Here is a 19,228-nt window from a genome sequence, read left to right on the forward strand (position 1 = left end):
CTTGTATATACTTATGTATATTATATAAATATATATCCAAACTATAGTAGATTTCGTAGGTATTTTTTATAGAATATTTACAGTAATTATTTATAAGTGTAATATATTCCAAATTACGTTTCAGATTATTAAAAGTAAAAAAAAAAGAAATTAAGTAATTTCAATACTTTCCACAACAAATTAGTGCCGTTCAACGGAATTATTTAAAAATTGATTGTGCCCCAATTCCAAAGCTTTATACGGGAACTGTGTGCAATGCTTTAAATAGTTGCTGAGAACCGACGAAATTTTCGGAATCCGTGTTCGTGGCTATAATTAAATTAAAGCTTCATTTCTCTGTTCCATTTTTAAAAAACAGATTTTTTTGAAAAAAACAATTAGTTCTTCACTGTGTCAGCAGATACACGCCCACTTCTAGATCCTAGAAATTCCCCAAAGATCGCCGAAATGACCAGTCTTGTGCTGCCCGCATCCAACGATTTCTAGCGACCTTGACGTAAATTCTAGTGAGGGACCTACTCAATCAAGCAGGTTCTACCCCTCGTGGCCACTTCAGACGAGCAATCCTTCGAGCTATGTCGATGATCTTGTGTCAACTGTGGATCTCCTCATTTTTTATTCGATCTCAAAACATTTTGAGTTAACTTATCATAAATTTGTTATAACGCCAGGAATATATTTATTTAGAGAAAATATTACTTTTACCTTGATGTAGCTGTAGTCGCAATCCATCATTTCTGTATTTACATTCACATTTATACACAAGCATTTGTTATTACTGAATTAAAAATACGAAATTCACTAAGTAACAGAAGCAAATAACATTGCTCTTAGCCACTTATTTACCCATTCGATAAAACAACAGCGATAACATGCGTATAAATATAATTACTTACTTCACGATAACCTATTTTCTGATACTCAATCGTATTACAAATTTTATTTTTGTACAAAAAATATAATCTATCTCGACTTATAAATTTGCAAATGTTTACATGAAATGGTTTTCAGTTATTCCCAGGTGTAATAAACTTTGAGAGTTTTATTTTACTGAATAAGAACAGGCATCATGAGAACATCGCGTGTAAAAGTCTAATCATTTCTTGAGCTAGTAACTTAGTGCAATATCGATTATGTTTATTGTTCGCATTACGCTCGACTTGCTTCCATAAATAATTACATAATAACTGTTTACGGTGCGCTTTTTAATCACTTGTAATATTATCAAACCAACACACCATATGAAAATAATAATAATCACTGTAACTAGTAATATTTTAAATCAAAAACTTAATAAAAACAAAAATAGTTATACTGATGTATTATGAAGCTTATATACTAGAATGTGACTTAAAATTTCCAGTCACCCGGTACAAAGAGATCACTAAGAAATATGTCACATTATTTTTTTTATTTTGTTGCGACCGGCTAGTATCTTCTGGTTTCTGACAATAAGTCTGCAGGAACAGACAGTCAACAATAATTAATTTTTTACGTAGTAATCCGAATTTTGAAAAAAAAGTTTTTTGTTACTGTATTATTATAACGTTAACTATTATTGAAACCATTAATTTTTGCATAGGGTGTATAACATAGTTATTCACAGCTAGCTCATTTGCTGTGAATTACTGTGTGACACATTTATCCCTTTAAAACTTTCACTCATATAGTCAATAACCGTGTATAGTTAAAAAAAATTTTCACGCAACGATCGGACTAATTTCTATGGCAATCCTTCATGATTGTGTAAGGGCAGAAAATAAAGCTAAAAAAACAATGTTAACACAGCTAACAAGCTGCATACGCGCGTAACATTTTTGAAAAGAAAACAATGCTACACGGGTTAAAGGAACAAAAGAACTAGTCGTGTGCATCACCGCCTAATTGGAGAGTCGAATGGCTAATGGTCCGTGCATAGGTGTCCACTGCCAGAATATGTATAGTATCCACTGCTTCGCACACGAAATTACGCAAAACATTATTGTAATTTCGGGGCGTCATAACTGTTTTCAAGACCTTCAAAACTGTAATTTCCGCAGTTTCTTTTGTTTAACATTGCCTCATTTTTTATTAGAACCACACCACAGGCAAAAATTTGTATACTATACTTACATACATTTCAATCGAGTTTAATATTTTTATACCCGTTTGTACTCTGACCTTACGCATCAACAACGTGTCCTTAAATATAAGTCCAAAATAAACACGTCCGTGCAAAATGTTAAAATTTTTGAAGATCGAGTGTTTTTTAATAATTGAAAGCATAAAATTCCTTATAGTTTTAGATAGGCCGTGTTGGTAGTAGAGTATGAATGTTATTGATGTACTAACATAACTTATTATATTTTAGTTCGAAGTAATAAAAGCAAAAGCGGTTAAAATAAACCAAACGCGATACTCATTCTATGCGTTAAACTCACAATTCTTTTGAAAATTAAAATTTATTGAATCTATCAACAAGACAACATCATATTACATAATAACAATATTAAAACATGATAGAAATACTGAATAATTTCCGTAAATATAATGGATTTTTTTTTAGAAATACGGGAAAAAGAATGAATTTATAAATAATAAAAACAGAAAATCGTCGGCGTCTATCGGCATGATGCTGACGATGATAAAAAACACAAACTTCATTACACTGTTCAAGCATAATCAGGGAAATAAGGGGAATCAGTTTTTCTTCATTTTTTCTTAATTAACTGTCAAAAACTTGGCCAGTGTGGATAAATGCGCAACAAAACGTTTCAAAGTTACCAAAATAAAAGAAACGAATACAAAATTAATACTTCGAACATAATAAAAGCAAGCAAACCTTTTTTAGACCGGCGAGTCGGAGCGCTCTCTGCAGCTTCGCAGCCCGCGTCGTTGAAAGGTAAACTATAGGCACCGCCTCCCCGCTTTCCAACTCAATGTCGAAGTCGTTAACTGCCTCGCAAAACTTATAATCCTGAAACTTTTTTGCTTCTCTCTTCATTAGTTCTTCAGAGTCCGTGTCTTCTTTTATCTCGTCATTTAAAACTTTCGCCGCCGAGATGAATAGAGGGCTCTCATAAAGACCGAGATTAGCTCCGGTTAAACCTTCTATGTTTTTTAGATTACTTTTAAAATCTCTTGGTTCATCGTCATCTGGAAAGCTTATGTAATAGTTGTCGTTCACTCCACTTTGTTCATTGCTTTGTACACTGTCACAGTCTTCTATCACCACGGATGGCAAGCTTGGGTTTGATAGCTCGAGGGAGTGAGCACTCCATCTGAGTCCACTGTTAAGGCGTCCGTACTCCATTGTTACTAGTTTAAATAATTAATAAATAACTTTTGTTTTATAACGCATTCATTAAGAATAATGTCGGGGAAACTATGGTTCTATAATCATTGTTTATGACACAGCAACGCCCCCTTCGCTGTGATCGAATTTCACGATCATGATAAAGCATTGCACGTATAAATTTTGTTGATTACTTATAAATTTAATTTAAACTGCTTATACTCTCGTTTTTTACAATTTTGTCATTTATCTTATTTATTTAACACATCCATTAAAATTGCAAGTAAAAACTAAATGCTCGATATATTATAAATCAACCTCTATAATTTAAAGATATTGTATCAACATAATTTAAACATATTTATATGAGATTTCACCTGTGTACTAACTCATCACGATATCTCAGGCACTTAAAGGCTTGGAGATTTGAAATTTGATGAGAATATTTATTTTACAAAGTAAAAGTCAGCTAAGAAAGGATTTAAAGATATTTGACCCACAAAAGATTGTTAAGCGTTCATTAAACAAAGCCTATTTTCAAACTATAACTCTTGTATGTATAAAACTTGGCCACGATACTTTATTTCACATATAAAAAATTAATAAAAAAAGGATTTTATGAAATTAGACCTTTTGCAGGCTATGCGAAAAGGACAGAGGGAAGCTAGTGTAATACATGTAGACAGTACATTCTGCGTAATAATCGGAGATTTTTTCGACTTGGCCTACTGCTACCCTCAAGTGGCATTTGCAGACTCCACGTGTTCAGACTAGGCGCAGAGGGCGCTTAGCCTGAACCTCTGTCAGAGTACTAAAGCTCACGAGAGCTTCTTAGGAAGCCTCGGCTTGGACCGCAACAGCAACAGTTCCACCGGATTGCAATATGAATCGAGTATAACTTTTTATGTCGACGGTATTGCAATCGGTACGAATCACACTAATTTTTAGATGATATAAATATTGATGCCAAGATATTCTTTTACGAATTCAGTTCTTTATGTACATAAATATTTAAAGTTAGATTTTAATTTTAAGTAAATTTTTCATTAGCCACAATCTTTATTTAAAAATTACTTACGTACTCAAAGTTTACTATGTATAATGATTGAAACCGGCTTCGCAGTAATATTACTAAAAATTATTTGATATGCATTTTATCAGTGCAATGGTTATTTAAGGTTACTTTTCAATCGTGGTTATTATAGGTTAGCAACTTTAATTAAAAATCCTTCTATTATATGAGAAATGAATATTTCAAAATATTTCTAGTATATTAAGTAGCAATACGTCGTACGCGACATTAGTTCGCATGACTTATGACCATTTACGTACCGTTTCAAAATAAATCGGTCGGCAGACGCAACAAGCTAAAACGTTAATGTCACGAATGTAACAAAACCACGAGACGAAGTCGTTGCACTCACCGCCTTACGATGTCTACCAAGGAACAGTTTCTGCTATAACGGGTGGTACCATCTGTCACAGCCGACGCAACTCTAATATAGCTTGTGGATTCAATTTGCAATTGAGTAGAACTCTAGTGAATAATAAAAGCTAATTCTAAACATATATTAAATATTTAATCAATAATTCAATGCCTTAAACGAAGTACAAAATTTAATATATAAACATGAACATAATATACCCTCTGTAACCTATTCGTAATTTGTCAATTATACAGTCCCCAATATACCCAACCGTTAGGTATTAGGGTAATAATGGACCAATTGGTAAATATTATTTTAGTATTAGCCGAGAACAGAGATACAACACGGAGATATTATGCAGAAGTAATAAGGAAAAAAAGATTAAAACATTCGACTGCTTCTGGCCGCTGGCAGTTAACTGCCGTGAAATCATATTTACGATATGCACAATAGTCGGTCTCAGCGAAACCGCTTTATAAACATTGAACGTCGTAACGCAATAACTTTAACCAATAACTTTGCTCATTATTAATAGTTTGAGCATCTGAACACATTTATATTCCTGGATTCGTGTATAACACTATCGTTTGTTTTCAAACATAATTTATATGATGAAAATTAAAATATTACAAATTTTTATTACCCGTTATTTAGATGACAATAGAGAGTAATGATTGTACACAATTTATCTTTAACTATTTTTGTATACGTTACATATGCAATCACATAACAAACTGTTAACAAACAATCAATGTGATTCTTTGATCGTTTGCGAACATCGGCGATACAGACGACGTACGCGCCGCGCGAGATGAATCGAGACTGAAGCGTTCTAAATTTGAAATGAAGTGGGTTTAATAACATTGCGTATTTCCATTTTATTTATTTTTTATATTAATGACACTGATTCATTCGTTCATTATTCCATTTTTTAAAATCATTTTTACGCCTCTACATTTTTGTAATATAAATCTCTCGGACAGGCCTATTGAATTTATTTAATATTTTACCGGAATATAATCTCCATCAAATATAAATAATAACGTAAACTATATTTACCACAAACTAATATATCACTATGTAAGCAAGTTCTCAAATATAAAAATACAAGAAAAAATTTACGAAGTGAATAAGATTTCCATGAAAAAAGCAACACATGCAATTTTTATGCTGTGTACAGATTGAAAAAGGCACAACGATAGCATTTTTATAGCGACCATAAATATTACTGGCCGGAGAAGTAGCGACCTTGCCTCGGTTTTCGTTGTGCTGTACTTTGACTCGTTGCCAATACATCTGCACCGAAAGATAATACGTCATACTTCTTGCACCAAATATTCTTCAAAGTAAAGATAAAGATTTATCAAAAAATTCGCTTATTATAAGCATCATCTCAATTCTCAGTTTTATTTAATGCATACAGACATCAGCATCATCATCGTCACCATCATCATCACAAGGTCGATAAAAACTTTATTAAGGTTGCTACAACACGGATACAAGCCGCTACCAACCGATCCTATTGGAAATCCAAGGAAGTGGTCTATGTCCAGCAGTGGACGTCCTATGATTTAAATTATGATGATGATAAGCAAGATACGAATAAAATAGTGGAGTAAAATATTATTCACTAACATATCTTAAACAGTTGTTAGCTAAAAGACAGTTTAAAAAGATTCCTTTCGTTTGCAATGAAAACGTCATTTCCTGTCGGAAAAAACAAAATGAATGTCTTTTCTTTATTGCGGACAGTAATAGATTACTAGTATAAAATGTAAAACTGTGCCAGCCGTTGGTTTTACCTCCCTCGCTGCAACAGACACTGTGTGGTTATTAAAACATTGTCGTTGATCATTACATTACAATCTACATCCAATTTGGTTTTGTTTTATTTTTGAAAGAGATATAGAAATAAAAGATGAACTTAACTCACAATATGCGTCTCATTGGAAAACTTACAATCACTCAAAGAGCCATGGAGAGGGCCATGCTCAAGATTTGTTTACAAGATAGAATTAGTAACTAAGAGATCCGTAGACACCTCCTACACAAAACCCTCAGAATAGACGGCTGTTAAGTCCTTGAGGCTCTGGAGTCGAAACCACAGAAAGATAAACGAAGCATGTAACGTCCGTAAACGTAGGCAGATAAAGTTGGTATAATTGTCGGAAGATTCTGGATGCAAGCCGCTTCCAACCGGTTCTGTAGGAAAAATATGGGGTAGGTCCATGTAGACCCTTTACTACGTAGACGGACGACATCGTCACGCTACCGGGAAGTCGTTGAATGCGGGGCCTATTCCTGCAGTGGACATCCATCGGATGATACGATGATGAAATGTTATATACATTCAATTAAGATCTCTATTTTATTCATTCGACCCAGCACAACTGATAAAATGAAAATAAAAGTGATATTTTTTAAAAACTTCTATCTGTATATCTACTATGAATACATACATTACTTTTTTTAAGCTTAATATATAACGGCGAAGTGGATTAATAAACAATTTAGCAATCGTATGCTGGTGATGGAATAATTAAATTTAATCTAATTTAATTTCGCTCCGAATCGACGGACCGCAAGTTGAAATTATCGACATGTAAATAACAGGATTATTTGCTTACCTTAATGCCGACTGTTGAATTATCGTAATCAGAATTTCAATTATTATTAAATCCATAATTGTTTTCAGCGTTACTCTTATTGTTATACCCAAAAACCAATATATTTTCATTTGGTTTTAGGTACATTCAACTTCTTGATTACGTTCAGCAGAGTGTGAAAAACAGATCTTTTGTTTAAATCCTGATTGACTTTTCGATCTGTATCTTAATCTGTCGCGTTACAAATACTACAGTAATAATACCACACATTTTCTATTCTATTTGTCCTAAACCTCAAGGCTTTTAACGGTCTGTAGCGCTTGGGCAGCGAATTGAAATAAAATAAAGTACCAACTAATATATAATTGAGTACAACTTCCTAATTGCATTGTTAATATGTATAAATTTTAGCTGTATTTACACATAAGAGAAAATTGTGTAAGAAAAATTGTAAATAATTATAAAACGCTGTCGTGCCTCGCAGCTGGGTGAAGAAAGATCCGTATCAAATAGCGGCAACCCCCAACTGGATGTGTATAGTAATAGCGTAAAAAATACACTAGCGATACATACAAACTAGAATTAATAATAAAAAACCCATAAAGGGTTTAAAAATATCATCAATTATATAAATGTACAAAAATCGTAATTTTAGTTATTCAAACGAAATGTATTTGAAAGTATGGCTTTATATTTTTTTTCTATTATAAAAAATACAAGTTGTAGCTGTTGCGTTGAACATTAGATCAAATATGTCGCAAAGGCCGTTAAATAAAAAAAAAAAACAAAATTAATAAATATGTCATTACAATAATAATTAACCTACTACTTTAACGCGTTCCTTATAGACCTTTGATAAATGTAATTTATTGGCATCGTTACATTTTTATACAATTTTTAACACTTACTGTACTCCAAAAGTCATTATTCGATCCCATTCACCAATTTAAAAATACGATGTTTAAACAGCATCATATTAAATCAGTTTTCAGGATTAGTATCAAACATTATAGCAATGTTATATGTAAGTAGAACTTTATACGAATAAAGTTATACCTACATCTAACACAATAAGTAGTTTATTCGTTAAAGAGGTTATGGGTCTCTTTGGTTGAAGACCTCTTCCGACTCCATCCACGCCTCTCTTTTTCTGCCTTGGGTCAACCAGTATTTCCCTACTATATCGATTATATTATCAAACCACTGTATATTTGTTCAGTAACATGAAATAGAAAACAAATACACAGCATTTTATCTTGCAACAGTACACTTGTATAAATGTTTGCGTTGGCGCTAACAATATCCAAGCCGAGGCGTCCACATATGTCACGAGAGTAAGCCGATGTTGGGTTTAAATCTATTCATTCATTTAAAAACCGGACGAAATAAACGTCAATGCTATTTTATAAACAACTCTTAGTTTTGTTTTTTAAAAAATACTTCGTAAAATTAGTGTAAGGAATGAATGATATAGTAAAGAAAAAACTTTACAAAATTCTGAAAAATGAATATTGAAAAATTATTACTGTTCCTGCCTAATTTGTTCAGCTATAAAGTATTGGCCTGTCGTAATTGAATAGAAAAATTAATTAAGCTAGCCTAAATTCTAAAATAAACCGTCTAGATTAGTGATGGCAAAGCTAATGATACGCGTGTCTGTGCTGACACGCGAGCTCATTTTTTGTGATTCGCATTTTCCAAGACTAAAAATTTCATAATTCAAATATTTATATTTCATAAAGAAAGAGTTGGTTATTAATAAAATTATTTCGTATTGACGAGATAAAATTAGTAGGTGACAATATAAAACGAAATTTTTATAGGAATAAAAATGAACACAGGTGCGTAAAAGAAATTTTGAAGGTTTGGAGCAGATTGCCTGCTACTGATACCAATTTGAAAGATTTTACGATTGCTTTCTAGCAAATAACAATAATAAAAATTCTCATTGGATAGCTAATATGTTTGGGATGTTTTATTATAAGCGTAAAAGCTACAAAGGGTTGAATCTAAGGCTCATTTGTCTATAAAAACAACTAGTATAAAAAATCACTCTGAAACTCTTTTGGAATTCGACAGGCGACAGGTAACTTCTGGCGGTGCAGTCTTCAAGGAAAGAAAGTAAACGATAACTAATTTCAATATGTAAAAATCTGAATTTTGATAACGGGTTTTCTCACTATTTTGTCAAAACGTTAGTTATTGCCTCTGAAATTATTGATTTTTGGATAGGGTGTATCATACACTAATTGACAGCTAAATTGGTTATACATACTCCCCTTTAAAGCATTTATACCTATAACAAATCATCATATAAAGTATATAATACGGTTGCCATAATTAAACCTCTTTTCTGCGTTTCCTAAATAAATTGTAATATAGCGACCGAAAATGATCATACTAATTTAGAAAAAGTCACGATGTAAAAAGCAGAAAGCCTAATATTTATAAAGAAGATGGAATTCAACACGCCTTTGAGCGAGTCACGAGAATTTTCCTTACGAATTCTTATATTGCGTGCGCATTCACATAAACTGCCCAATTTGAATTCCATCTCATCGGCTCCCAGACAGTAGCGCCTAGAAATTAGGTTGTCTTGGCGAACACTTAAGTAAATTGTCTGGACACGCGAACCGATACCGCACGCATGGCTTCACTTACGCACGCAATTTTAAACTTAAAAATAAAATTTTGAACGCTACGCAGATAGCGCGTTTACGAGTTAATGTATATATAGTCGTACTTACAGCAGTTTATTAACTTTTCGTTCTTCACATTTTTTCTTAGTTCATAATAATAAAGGAGAGACCTACTTATAATACAGCTAAACTATAGTTAGAAACTACCTTAATTAATTAAATCAATATACTTAGATCGTTACAAAAATATATTAACATGAAAATATTATTACGTTTAAAATAACAATAATGTTGGTATTACATAAACATATGCCAAGTGGCTATAAAGCAGTGCGTAGATGCGACTTGAATCAAGTCAATCAATAAGACCGCTCTTCACGATTCCCAGTCATCAATCATACGCAAGCGGATCCTTTTAGGCTCATAAAAAGTGATGCCACAGTGTCGTGTACATATTTATGAAGTGGCCAAGCGATCTGCACTTGATGGGAGGGCCATTCATCAGACAAAAATAACTGTCTTCACGTCGAAGTCGTCAGTGACATCGCTAAAAGTGGATAATGGATTGGGTTTCATTCGGGTCATTACGATTTCTATTTCAATGCTACAATAACCATAACATTTTTATGTGTAATTTTTTTTAATATTTGACTAAAGCTACAATCGTGTTGGTAAACGAGCAATAAAATTCCAAGCGTCCATTTTTGAGAGAAAGATAATTGTAAAACATTTGACACCAAAAATTATTTAATGTTTAGAATATCCAAGACACCTTAGACAATTTACTTAAAATATTAATAAAGAATATGAGATAAAAAAAGACAAACACTACGCTCGTAGTGAGGACCGCAATGGCCCAGTCTATTTATAAATCTTTCACCATTTCATTAATAATAAACGATGCTGGCAATACTATTAATTGCGAGCGTAAAAGCTTGCGTGGGCATTACTTTTAAGCGCCTACGTAGAACACCCAATCAGTATAATTGTTTCAGATTTAAATAAACATTACTTTGGTAGAGAAAAGCGAAACAAGATAACGGAAAAACCTCCAGTAGTAAGAGTGGAACGCAGTAAATGTAGCACGTTGATGACTTCGCATTTGTTGTTACCCCAGAATTATTTCCCACACATTGTAGGACATGTTCTTCTTCCATTTGTTCAACAGTCAATTTGTTTTTTAATACCGAACTTTGAATACTTCAGCAATCTTTAGTTTTTCGTACACACCTGACTGAGTCTGTGCTGTTATTATCTCTAGTGTAACATTATTTATTTTGTTTTGTAGTCTTCGAAGTAATTTTTCTTGGAAATTAAAAACAAAAGATTAATAAAAGTAATAAAAAGAATTCCTTTCTTATATCTCAGTATGTGACCTTACTGGAAGAATCCTGTAGTTCTGTTTAAAAGTTTTAATTACGTTTACGAGTATGTAATTGGTATTAACAATGTTTCATAATAACACGAATTTGTGAATAAAAGTTGTAAGACTAATTCATAATTTATTAAAAATATCACTACATTGATGTAAAACAGATTGAGAGGAATTTATAAAATTACAAAAAAAATAACTAATAATCTTTTTATTTCAGTATCAACTAATGTCATGTTTTCAATTTCAATAAGTTCTCTAGCTGTTTACATATTTTACCATTTACACATAACGCTTAAGTTCTTAGTAAGATACAAATTAATTTCATTATTACAAATAATTATCAATATCAAAAATAATTAGAGGGTCTAAAGCACTCAGTTCTTTAAACAAGACTGCAAACTAAAAGAAAACTGATCATTTATCTTTTATACTTTATCAACATAAACAATCACGAAAAATACATAACACATCCTATCGATCAGTGTTAAATTGTTAGTAACGAGAAGAAACGGTGGATTAAAAAAAATTTTTTTTATGTATTTATAAAATACGAAGAGTAAATTAAGTATTACTTTTATTAATTAATTAATGTACCTTAAATGTTTGATTAACATTAACTCAGAGTATATTTCTCTTATCTTGAATTTATTAAGACATTTTTCGAAAAATAATTATCTAAAATTAGATAAAAATGTTACATCATTAATATTATTTTAAAAACATTATATATATAAGGGCATAATTCATTATTAAAATTAATTATTTGCATGTAAAATGACAGCCGTACATATCCCGAATAACGGATATTTGAAGAAAAATTCAGCGAAACAAGAACCCACGAGGAGTTGGATCCTACTCGGCAGTCCGTCGCATGCCACTGGTGGGAATAATCTTTAGCCAACGTTCTATTACAGTTGCTTTATACAATAATGTGTTTAGTTCCCTCGCAATAGGTTTCCAAGTAATATACAGCAACCATTTAATGTAAATAACGTGTGTAGAATTTCAAAAAGCCGAGCGAGTTCTGCGCTCGCTTTTATCGAACTTTTTTTCCACTCAAATGGAACAGGATTCCGCGTTGAATATACGTACTCTAAATGTCGTAAATAGAGACTACAAGCAATCTAGCACTATTAAACAAAACTACACTCTTTAACAAGAAAATTTTGCTTTATATTTTACATAAATTATGTAAAACCCTTTGAAATATTTTATTGATTACTACTAAAATATATATCATCAAGCAAATAACATCAAACATTACTAGACTAAAGATAAAGCAAGCTACTTAAATTTGTTTCGCATCTAGTTTTCGGTTCATTTCGCAAATTGTGCCGAAAATTAATTTAAAAGTTCGGGCAAAAGCGTCCTTGCAGTCTTTTCTAAATCCGATTATTAAAAAAGCTTTGTCAAATGTAAATATTCATTGAAAATATTAAAATTCTTTTTACAATGACGGTAAACTATCAACAAATAAAATTATTATTCATAATTATTACCTAACGACTTCGTACTCGCGTCCGAAAATAGAACATTACTGAAGCAAATTATTAATAAAATTGCCGTCTTCAAATTATTTAATGAATATTCAAGCGCATACTCTTTGGAATGTGAGAAATTATTTAATACGCCCCAATAAGAATAAGTTCGTCGATTCCATTCTGATAGCCCGGCCTAGTCACGTTCTCATACCTCGAACACAATAAGTTCAAAGTTCATCAATATTGCCGCATACACCAACGCCACTATCATGGCGGTCTACATTGACATGTCGCTTTGAGTAACCCAGGCCGTTTCGTCCAAACACACCCGCATACTGTAAATAGGTCAACTTGACATCACGCTATCTAATGCACGAACGTGATTTGAAATCACTTCTTTTTATTCGTTTTTCAATTTAGTTTTAGTTAAAAAATATTTTAATGTTATTTTCAGATGCCACTTATTTTTGGTCTCATACAAGCTTAAACATGTAAATTAAATGTTTTTATCGCAGTTCTACTGATTGTTGTCTCTTTAAAATTAGGTACTATATTACAATACAAATATTTTCCGATTATTTATAAAGACTAGTAGCAATTATATGCTATTTTAGAAGTGCCTAAACAGTGAAAGATTTTTATATCAAACCTCATACGTCAGGATTTGTGATTACAGCAATCCGCAAGCATCCTCTGCATTGATTGGAACTGCTATAATTAAAAATATTTTTATCAAAACTACTAATAATTTTGTAACTACTAAACATAATACATGTAGATAAATTACTTTTTGTTTTGTAATAATATAAACTAATATTAAGGGCATAACATTCGTAACAAAGTAAAAACATCGTGCGAGTAACATTATTCAGTTAACAAAGATTATACGTAAGTCATGACAATATTTATACAAACATAAAGAGACTGCTTTCGTCCTCTGCGTCTTTAGGATATTGCCTAATAAATTCCAGAAATGGCATCCAAAAATAATTTAAGAGTCGCGTAACATGTGCTAAAGTTATATTCATGTATGTTATAGCTAGGATAAATTCTGTCCTGGAATTTGATACATGATGTCGCCTAGAGTCACGCGAGCGTGCTTTAGAATTTTATATGAAAATTGTAAATTAATTAATTTTCATAAAGTAGAATTTCTAATTTCATAAGAGTAAAGTGCAAAATGATTATTTTCGTAAAGTAAAATGCAATTATTTTATGATTACCATTATAGTTTTTATTTTTAATTTCTTAAACGCTATCACTGCAGACTAAATAGCATTTGTAGTTTCAACAGATTCAAGAGGGAGACTTGGACGAGGACTTGACTCGCAGGGGCGCCAGAAGGAAGAACCGCTGCAAGAACTCAAGTGCGCCTGAATCATTACTGCCACTTCAAGAGTTAACGCAACTATTCTATATAAAAAAAACATTACGTCTGACCAGTTACATCAACTAAAGCCTTGGGCATGCTATAATCATTTACAATCATCCATATAAATCAGACGTTCCTCAAAGATTATGATCTTGGCAAGTTATTAATCCTTTCTCTATTTCTGAAAATCGTGTCCAACTTAAAACACTCAACGGAATCAATGACAAGGTCTTTCTATGCCGTTCTAGCATAGAGTGCTTTCCTCGAAGCAGCAGTAGTAGTATTGGACTAGTTTGGAAAAAAAGCTCTAAAAGCGAAGTAGTAACAGAGGCTGTACTGATTTTTACTTCGTAAAATACAATTTAACTTATTATGTGTATTTTACTACGCCCCCTGTTTCCTGTACCGCGCTTATGCGAACCAATGACCTAGATAATTAATACCAAAGACATAAAAAAGTTATTGAATCTAATCTATACCAGTGTCAACGAGTTTTCATAAAATATCATCAATTACTTAACAATATATGTCATAAGAACCTTCGTTTCGCAATTGCGAATAAATGAAAAAGATAATGTTTGAATTATCTCCAAGAAAACTTTATTCTTTGGCTTATTAAAACAAAGTTACATAACTTATAATTTTTTATATTAAAAAGTTACATAACTTATGATTTATTTATATTATTTCATCAATTGTTGTACGTAATATTTAGACATGATTTTTACCGCAGTGAATGTGGTGAAATATTACCATGCCTAAGCAATATTATATAACTTCTGTGTTTATTTTAGTTTTAATGCGTTTTTATAATCTGACAGCCGAGTTGAAATATTTAGATACAGTCTAAGTATCAAAGTGAAATAAAAATGAAGTAATTTCCGTGAGTAGTATAGTCCGCGTTAATGAATTAAATGCAAACTAAACTAGAAACTCAGGTTAAGTAATTCTTCTAACTTTAATGTAATCATTCTGCTTATGTTATGCTTCTATGCTTAATGCCCCGTGTTTTATTATTTCATGTCAGGAACTTACCTGTTGTCTTTTATTCTATATAATATTTGATTCTTTTCTGGAAACTTTTTGTTCATAAAAGTGCTATATGCTCGCAAACACTTGATAATCTTTAAAATTAATAAAAATCAGTAGATCAAAAAGATTTTACGTAGTAATTATTTTAAGAATCATAATCGAAGAAGTTTCTACTTCTTTCTTTCTCGTGTCGTTACCATCCATTTCTCATGTAATCAGCTCTGCTGATTATTTAACTCCACTCTGAACGAAGTTACTATATTACAAAGTTAATTCCTACCACCCCATATATATATCTAAAAGTTCTAATGCAGTTCATTAACGAGCGCTACAGGAAAAATGCTTTTACTCGACTATTTCTAGAGCCTTCTTCGCTATATATAATATATGACCGTCTTCTTTTCGCTAAACATAGCCATCGCAACATAGATGATCTTCTTATACGTCTGAGTTATATCAGTAACCTATTACTTTCACATAACGTATTTATTGTGCATCTAATTTTAATGAGTGCTATTTTATTTCTGTAATACATTCAAACTTGAATCAAATATTCATACGACTATACAATTTTTTTAAAAATTGTTGCTGTAAAACTACTATTAAAACATTACGCTGGCTGTAAAGTCGTAAATAAAGTATATTCGATAACTAACGTGCTATAAATTAAGACGGACTTTCGTGAAGTTCTATATGGAACTTACGAAACAAACAAATTTCCATGGCAATCCACGGTACTTTTGGACATAATGTAGTAGAAAAGTGAAAAGGTTTGTACTTTAGATTCCTTTTTTTCTTATACGGCACAATTCACTACAAGACATTGATTTGCTTTCCAGAACGAATAATATATTTTAGTCAAATACTAAATCGTTCGCTAGTTATTCGCTCCTTTGTCTCAATACTCCATATTTTTTAACTTCCATTTAGACATCATGCAAATAGAAACATGTATTAAACATGTATCTATTCGCATCATGTCTAAAATTGTCATAAATACTTTTTAAATAATTATCAATATTTGATTACATGATATTTAAGTCATTAAGTATTTAATATGTAGTATTAAGTATTCTAATATTTGTGAATTATTAATTCAATAAACGTGTACGTCCTAGATATCCATAAGATAAGGTATGAACAGTAAATATGATTTAATTACTTACTTAAATGTAACAAATGCAGCGTTTTTTGTTTAATACCACATGTAAAACATATCTCAGTGTGTAGAATTTTTCGAACACAAATTACATAATATTATAAAGTTCCCTGTAATGAAGCCTCCATAGGCAGGATAGATTCGAGTACTAGCAGTACTAAGAGCGTTTATTAAAAAATACATATTTTCAAAGTATACATTTATAGCAATACGTATATGTTTTTATTTAATATATCATCGATATTATATATTTATATTATCGATAATGTTAAAAAATAATACAAAGTCAGTATAAAAATAATGGGTAAAATATATACGCATAGGCCAAACAACAAAACAGGCGCGGGACAGCTTGTATACGTATAAATGTATTTGACCATTCACAACTGTACAGCTAACAAAATTTGTTTGAGAAAGATGTTTGATTTCAAACATGAAGGTCGTTTTTTGAATAACCTTAAATGAAACAAAATTTCGCCATAAGCAAATTGGAACAAAATTGTCCCAATGCACCAAGCAATTACAAGATTTCCAAGCAAGAGAATGTTTTCTTTTAGAATGTTTTCTCAATTATATATTTTCGTTTTGGTGTTAATAGCCTGATGGTGAAAGGACGTTTCCGTCACGAAAATAAAGTTCGTATCTCTTTTTGATATTTAAAACTTAAAAAAGACTTATTAAACTAAAATATGTGTTTTACTGTTTAGTAAATATGTTTGAAAAAGTCTCAGAAATAATAAAACACTTGGAAGTTGAGATTGTTAACATTCCGGGCGGATAAGGTCATGAGTTTATAATCAATATAAAAAATGTAGCAGAAGTTTTACATGTACCCATTTTTGGGAAATAACTTCTTTATGATACCAACCTTTTAAAAAATTGTATGATCCTAAAGCCAACCCGGCAAAAAATGTAAATATTCTTTTGTTTTGTTAATCAACGCAACTAAATAAACCTAATCGATTACACTCGACTGCTTGAAACGAGCTACAATATTTCGCGTATCATCAATCTTAATTACGTGTGTACCAACAGAGGGGTCTGGTGGCGATTTTTTCTATCGATTATAACATAAACAAGGCCAATTAAACTCGAATATGAAGCGAGCATTCGCAAAGGGCAGGCCGACCATCGATCACGACTCACGAGCTCTTGACAGCTCATCGACCAGAATAGGGTTGCTGTCCTCACTTATATGAGGTTAATCGGTTATGAGAGCCCTCAAACAAAAATTAACAAAGGCTCATCTACTTCTTAATTACATAAAACACTGCCAATGACAATCATAATTTTAACCAAGCTAACATAATACGTTTTCGTAGGATGATTACGATATTGCTCCTTAAGAGATATATTAAACCATTCATAGTTTCTAATTCTTTTGACTGTTAGGTTAAGAAAAACATATTTTATCATCAATGTCATCATCGTTTCAGCCATATGATATCCACTGCTGAACGTAAACCATCCTCAGAAAATAGGACCAGTAAAACTGGCCTGCATATAATCTACTTTATAAGGCGTATGTCCTTCGCTACGCTCGCCGCTCTTTGTTGTCACACTCAAGAACTTTAAGGACCCAGCGACCATTTGTTTCATATGCTATGTTACCTGCCCACTTATTAAAAACTGTGAATCTCCTTATATAACCAACGGAATAATTAAACTTTATCTATATTAAATTTTAAAAGAAATACAGTGTTCAAATTTCTAAACATATATGTACAGTAACATGTCAAATATACCAAAATTAAGTTTAGATTAGTGATGGGAATTTACATATACATGCAAACGAGCGACCACTTAGCTTTGAAAACTACTTCTACGTTGAATTTATGTGAGTACGAGGCGTTAAATGTCGGACATCTAGCATAACGGTACTTTCACATTCTCTTTACTTCGTTTATAATGTTTATCGAACAAATAAACATTATACCCTACCAACTTAACAAAAAAAAACTAACTTCCAGTATAGAAAACAGTTTACGATGTATTTTTAATTTTGAGCCTTCCTTCACAAAATTAATTAGTTCTATTTATTGTAACTTTTTTCTATGACCTATTTAAGAGACTAATCGCGTCACGTACTATTTGTAAAACTCTGTCGAGGGGATGAGAGTAGCAATCTCTATCCAGGAGTATCCTACACCCAACCATTCCGTGCATAGTAGTGCCAATTCCACTCCACAAAAACAGATTATTAATTATATTATTATTTTATTAATAATATATTAATATTATAATTAATTATATTATTAATATATATATTATTAATTTGGCTTGGCATCTAAAAATATTTATTGCATGGATCTTAATGTTACCTCCATCCTAACAAATGTAGAATTTCACTAGATCTTTATCCGACAATAACCTATGAAAACTCCACTCTACCGTGTTCTTCTGTGGTTCTGTCAGAAATGTTTCAAATTACAGCCGCGCCTTAAGTTGAACAGTGCTTTTAACTTTAGGGTGTGACCTTATTTTTTCAATTTTGTAGCGAAATCCTGTTGAGCTCCGGTGGCTTTTCGTCTTATCTCAAAAGTTACTTTGACCAAATAACATGTATCTGCTGATTGTGTAAGCCTCAATAATGACTTCAACTTTAAACTACTAGGGGGACCGGAAAGTATTATCGTTTCTGTGGACATATTTACCAGAAAAACCGATTGATTTTTACCGCTCCGGCATTAACAATGGCAAAAGGTTGTTAATAAAGAAGGTGAATATATTGTTGATTGAAAAAAAATTTTTTTGTTAAAAATGTAGTCGTGTAAATTTAACTTAAGAAAGCGACATTACTTCCGGTCTCTCTAATATAAGCAAGAGGAGTTCAAAAATAATAGCACTAATCTCAATAGAGATA

General features: G+C 31.7%; 1 protein-coding gene across 4 annotated transcripts in view; it reads right to left on the reverse strand.

Moving 5' to 3' along the window:
- Positions 1-19,228, reverse strand: part of ASPP (Ankyrin-repeat, SH3-domain, and Proline-rich-region containing Protein) — a 278,253-nt gene that overhangs the window by 129,038 nt on the left and 129,987 nt on the right. Inside the window, exon 1 of one of the 4 annotated variants that reach the window (XM_068772342.1) lies at positions 2,822-3,292. The exons of the other annotated variants lie outside the window; for them this stretch is intronic. Within the exon in view, the coding sequence (XP_068628443.1) occupies positions 2,822-3,292 (471 nt within the window). Of the gene's footprint in view, positions 1-2,821; positions 3,293-19,228 lie in introns of those variants that run through there. 4 annotated transcript variants of the gene reach the window in all.

This window comes from Battus philenor, unplaced genomic scaffold, assembly GCF_028537555.1.
Source record: "Battus philenor isolate CCGP_79_NKW_IND1 unplaced genomic scaffold, ilBatPhil1.0.hap1 SCAF_11, whole genome shotgun sequence".
NCBI lineage: Eukaryota > Metazoa > Arthropoda > Insecta > Lepidoptera > Papilionidae > Battus > Battus philenor.